The sequence below is a fragment of the Nelumbo nucifera genome, chromosome 1 (genome assembly GCF_055504915.1).
Source record: "Nelumbo nucifera cultivar China Antique chromosome 1, China Antique-T2T, whole genome shotgun sequence".
Classification (NCBI taxonomy): Eukaryota; Viridiplantae; Streptophyta; class Magnoliopsida; order Proteales; family Nelumbonaceae; genus Nelumbo; species Nelumbo nucifera.
This window is the reverse complement of record NC_142649.1, coordinates 43376715-43381978: the sequence shown is the minus strand read 5'-3', so window position 1 is coordinate 43381978 and position 5264 is coordinate 43376715. Positions and strand designations below refer to the sequence as shown.

The following is a 5264-nucleotide window of genomic DNA, read 5'->3' as shown; positions in this document are numbered from 1 at the left end:
GGGCTTGGACATGTAATTAGGCATGTGGACTCAAAACACCATCGATTGTGTGTCGGGCCAGGCTTGGGATTTGTCAAAAAAACCTGGCCTGACTCATTTATATAATATAAAATATATAATATTTATTATAATATATATGTTAATAATTTAATATATACATTTTTTATTTTTATTTTTATAATTTCTCTCTCTCTATTCAGCCACTTCAACAGCGGCATGAATTATATACTTTGGTCTTGGGCCCAAACTCGGATTTCAGGCTTTTTATGAGGGCCAGGCTCGAGCCTAAGTTGTAGACCCAATGATCAGACCGAACTTAGACTCGGGCCTTAAAAAAATCTATTAACACAGAGTGAAAGTCTGACCCGAACCCGACCCGGCGCATGAACAAGTCTAAACATAACACACCACAAGGCCATTGCGTGTGATGCCATGCCATGCCATGGGTGTAAAGTTTTTAACTTTCAAGAGATCAAACTCACATTGGTAACATATCCTCATTAATTTGTACCCAAGATATTTCCCATCTGCACTTAGATGTTTACAAAGTTATCACAGTCCCTTTCGGCCTTACATCGAGAATCTAAAGATACATGGAAATGTTCCTTATGTATGGCTGAAAAGGGCTGAGAACGATGCGAGCATCAAATAAGATATACGGGAATAAATCTTTGAACGTATGGCATGTGGGTCCCTTGGTTTCACGTTTTAGACAACACAAGTGTCAACTTTTACGCGTTCGAGCCTTCACTCTGTCCACTCCATTACCTTGTTCACATTACAAAAGGTGGTCCTTGATGACCGGTGGAGTCAGTTAACGTAGTTTAATTAAATAGAACTAAGTACACCTAATTAATCTCCAAATGACCCGTCCCTCCCTGACCCTGACTCTTTTATCAAAAACTAATCAAACAAGTCAAATTCGCTCATTGTCGCCTTCATCATCTCTTCCTCCCTTCGCACAGCCTCTCGTTATAATTTCTGTTTCCTTTCCCTCGTAAAACCTCCCTCGTCGGAACAAAACAGACCTCGCCAGCGAAATGATGCCTGCTTCACGTCCTCGGAACCCTAACTGCTTTTAACTGAATCTTCTACTACTTCTGTCAACTGCCATGGCGGACTTGGCAGTTACCAGTCCTTGTGTTTCTTTCTCCAGGCCAACCGCCAAACCCAGTAGTTTTCTGAAAGAGTTGCACTCCTCGAAGTTGAATTCAAAGTTGGGTTTCAATTCGATTCCGTATTCGATCAGAAGGGAGAGCGGTTATTGTGCTTGGCGTCTGAAGGTGGGGCGGAGCTTTAATGGCGGGTCGTCGTCGTCATTTGCTTGCTCGACGTCTCCGTATGTAGGAAGAGTGGGAGCGCAGAGAAGAGAAGGGCATGCTTCTGTGTTGTCGCTCGGGACAAACCCTAGAGAGCACGCGAAGAACGATTCTTCTCAGGCTTTGTCAGCAATGCTTCCCTTTGTTGTCGCTGCGACCGCTGTTGCTGCTCTTGTTCAGCCTGCAACTTTTTCTTGGTGAGAATTCGTTTCTTTTTTTCCCCTTCCTATTTATTGTTTATTGGAGCTGAATTTCTACTTTGAGCATTTACAAATACTGAATTTTAGATTGTTGCTTAGTGTTTCCTACAATCTTCATTTTTTAATTATTTTTTTGTTAGGTTTTTCTTCATTGATGCGATTTTCTGAGGTTTTATACATAGAGATTTAGCAGAAGAAAAACGATCTATATACTACTTGCAGTTTCTCTAGTGGAATTTCTGTTTATTTTTTTCTCTTTGAGTACAATTAGATTGGAAATTCAAGTTTTTTTTTTTTTTTTAATTTTTTTTCGAGTTTTCATATTTTCAGGATTTTTGTTGGATTATCATCTTGAATTTTAGCTCTTGTAGATTAATGAGTACCACTGTCTTGATATGAGTATAGAAGTTATATAGCAGAACATTGTGAATCTCCCTTCATCTTTTTCGTTTCAGTATTTGTAGTCTTTCTTGTTTTTTATTTAACTATGCTCTGTAGGCAGGGTAATCCATGGCTTTTCCATACATGACAAGAACTTGGATTCGACATGGTTATGTGTATTTGTACATTTTTGTGCGTGTGCATCAGGAGGATGGGATTATGAATTATTCAATGAGATTTTTAATTTGTTTCATGGAAATAAACTTTCTCATCTTGCGCCAATTTATCAGATTTAATTTCAAAGGGATTTATAACTGTTTTAATGTTGTTTTAGTATAATTCTTGTGTAGTTTTCATGTTTATATTTAGACATTTTATTATGTAATCTTTTGTAAAACTCTTGTCAGGGTATCAAAAGATTTATATGCCCCTGCTCTTGGTGGAATCATGTTATCAATCGGAATTCAACTGTCCATCGATGATTTTGCTCTTGCATTTCGAAGGTAAATTTCCATCACTGCAGTCATTCTCTAAGCATTCATTTTCTTTGATATTGTGATGTTTTGAATCTGCTACCACCTCTCCACTTCATCTGTTGCAGACCTTTACCACTATCAGTTGGGTATATTGCACAATATGTGCTGAAACCGTTGTTGGGGGTGTTGGTTGCAAGGGCATTTGGGGCACCCCCAATGTTCTATGCTGGTTTCATCCTCATGTGCTGTGTTGCGGGTGCCCAGCTGTCAAGCTATGCCAGTTTTTTGAGCAAAGGGGATGTAGCCTTAAGCATTCTGCTGACCAGCTCAACTACAGTATCATCTGTGGTTGTTACACCAATTTTGACTGGCCTGCTCATTGGATCTGTTGTTCCAGTTGATGCAGTGGCCATGTCCAAGTCAATATTGCAGGTAATGAATAGTTCATGGATAATTTGTGCATTAATTTGGAGTATTTGATTCTTTTTCCTCAAATGGTTATTAACAGTTGCTTCTAATAGGTTGTTCTTCTTCCTGTCGCTCTTGGACTTGTGCTTAATACATATGCCAAACCAGTTGTTGGTGTCATTCGACCTGTGATGCCATTTGTTGCCATGCTTTGCACTTCACTCTGTATTGGAAGTCCTCTTGCAATTAATCAGAGCCAGATTTTGTCTGCAGAGGGTCTCCGATTAATTTTACCTGTATTGACATTTCATGCTGTGGCATTCACCGTGGGATACTGGGTTTCTAAAATCCCACATTTGAGGTAAATATATAATTGCTAATCTTGTTCTGTTTTAATTAGGAATACTTTGCATCTGTGAACTGAAATTTCATCTAGATTCAACAGAACATTCAGTCCCAGGCAACAATTGGGTTGTCTAATGCAGTACTGCAGGTTGTTAGGGATTTCAGATTATCTGGTCAAATTGTTTCTGGTTTAGAGAGCCTCTAGGTTTATTTTGTTTGTTCCCCTGGCTTGAGTGGACATGATTTGCATATGCAAGGATGGACTTCTTCTGTCTATTAGTACCGATTCAACCATTTATCCTGTATAGCCTCTTAGGCCCTGCTTAATAAGTGGAAGTAGGGGATGTTTTGCAGGTATTGAAAATCAAACTCTATATGCCATATTATACTTTGGACATGTAGAGAACCAACAAGATTCCATTATAGTCTCTAGTCTTTGCAGTCTTGGATTGGATAGAAGATCAGAGAAATGTGGGTTTCCACATCATTTTGCTTCCTCTTCACAATTATTATTTCCATTTCCTGGACCGGCTTTGCCTTTTGGTTCCTCTGTTAGTAATTGCAACTTGCAACTTTTCCTATATTTTGCATGCCTCTCTTCTTGCTTTGCTCTTTGTAAGTTCAAGTGGCCCACACTATTATTTAATATTAGATTAATTGTTGCTTTCAATTTTTGGTGATGAGGGCATCTCCATCTTGTGTTTAAAAAAGGTAAATGTCCTGACAAATTGAACATTTAAAGGCTTTGCTTACAAAACACCCATTGTTCCAAATGTATATTCTACAGTACTACTATTCACCTCTGTCTTGTTACCTTCTTTACTTGTTCATGAAACCTATTCACTTAAATTCCTATTATGCACTGTACACATCTGATTCTGTTTTCTTCGCCCCTAACTGGAAATTGTCAATTATGGGTTGAAATTTAAGGAAAGGAAGTGCACATTGTGTCACCTTCATATGATCATATTTTTAATCGGAATTATACCTTGATGATGGCCAAACTGAGAAACTCTTCTGACTGGCATGGCAGGCAAGAAGAAGCAGTTTGCAGGACAATCTCGTTATGCACAGGAATGCAAAGCTCCACCCTTGCAGGACTTCTTGCCACCCAGTTCCTTGGGAGCAGCCAAGCAGTCCCCTCTGCATGCTCTGTTGTTGCAATGGCTATCATGGGCCTATGCCTTGCCTCTTTCTGGGGCAGAGGGTTCCGAATAAGAGATCTACCATATGTGCTACTCCCGCCAACCAGCTCAATCGTCAAGGCTTAATGCTAACTTTTAGAAGTATTTTGAATAACAGTGCCCCACAAATTCAAACCATCAAGCACCCTCAAGAAAAGAAAGCACCAGAGCTCAGCCAGTCATACTGAACTGAATTGCAGAAATAGATACTGATAAAATCAGGTTGGGCAGCATGTCATAGTACAATTGTTACAATAATGGCCAACGGTCTCTATTCATCAAAAGAAAAAAAAGGCCAACGGTCTGCTAACATGCCATGGAATGATGGAAGAGAGACAAATCCTGGTACTGATGGCATAGTAGTAAAACATATAGAGAAAGGAAGACGACAATAAAGTGAAAGATGTAGCCGGGGCACATGGGTACGTACACCTGAAGTAGTTATTAAGTTTTGAGGTTTTACACCGTTTTGTAGTTGCAGTCTCTCGCAGATGAATTATATTTTGTATCTGCTGAATTTTCCACTTTAATTTGTACATAAAATATTTGTTGGAACGTTGATCAGGCCAAGTATGATTAATGTGATTTTTTTTCTTCATAATAGTAACTTTGCTTTAAAAAAACAACTACCCCTCTAGTTCAGTCGGTAGAGCGCAATGCTCTTAACCTTGTGGTCGTGGGCTCGAGACCCATACCAGTGCCCAAAAACATAAGTCAGCTGCCATTAGGGCTGTCAATGGGTTAGGTCTATCAACCAAATCGATTATTTAATAATATGGTTTTTGTTGTAGGATCAATTATATAATCCAAGATTTAAAATTTATAGTAAGTTTATCCAAGGTTTAAAATTTTGATACCGGGCGTTTTGTCTTTTTTTTTTTTATGCATATCGGGGTGTATCGACGAAAAAGATATAGTCAAAAATTAAGAGAAAATAAAGGGGAAAAGCAA

General features: G+C 38.8%; 1 protein-coding gene across 1 annotated transcript; it reads left to right on the top strand.

Moving 5' to 3' along the window:
- Nucleotides 1-924: 924 nt before the first annotated feature.
- On the top strand, nucleotides 925-4914 carry LOC104587986 (Sodium Bile acid symporter family). Its single transcript, XM_010245772.2, has 5 exons — nucleotides 925-1516; nucleotides 2308-2403; nucleotides 2502-2808; nucleotides 2898-3145; nucleotides 4163-4914. The coding sequence occupies exons 1-5, from the start codon at nucleotides 1113-1115 to the stop codon at nucleotides 4398-4400; spliced, it is 1293 nt and encodes a 430-aa protein (XP_010244074.1). The 5' UTR covers nucleotides 925-1112; the 3' UTR covers nucleotides 4401-4914.
- Nucleotides 4915-5264: the final 350 nt, after the last annotated feature.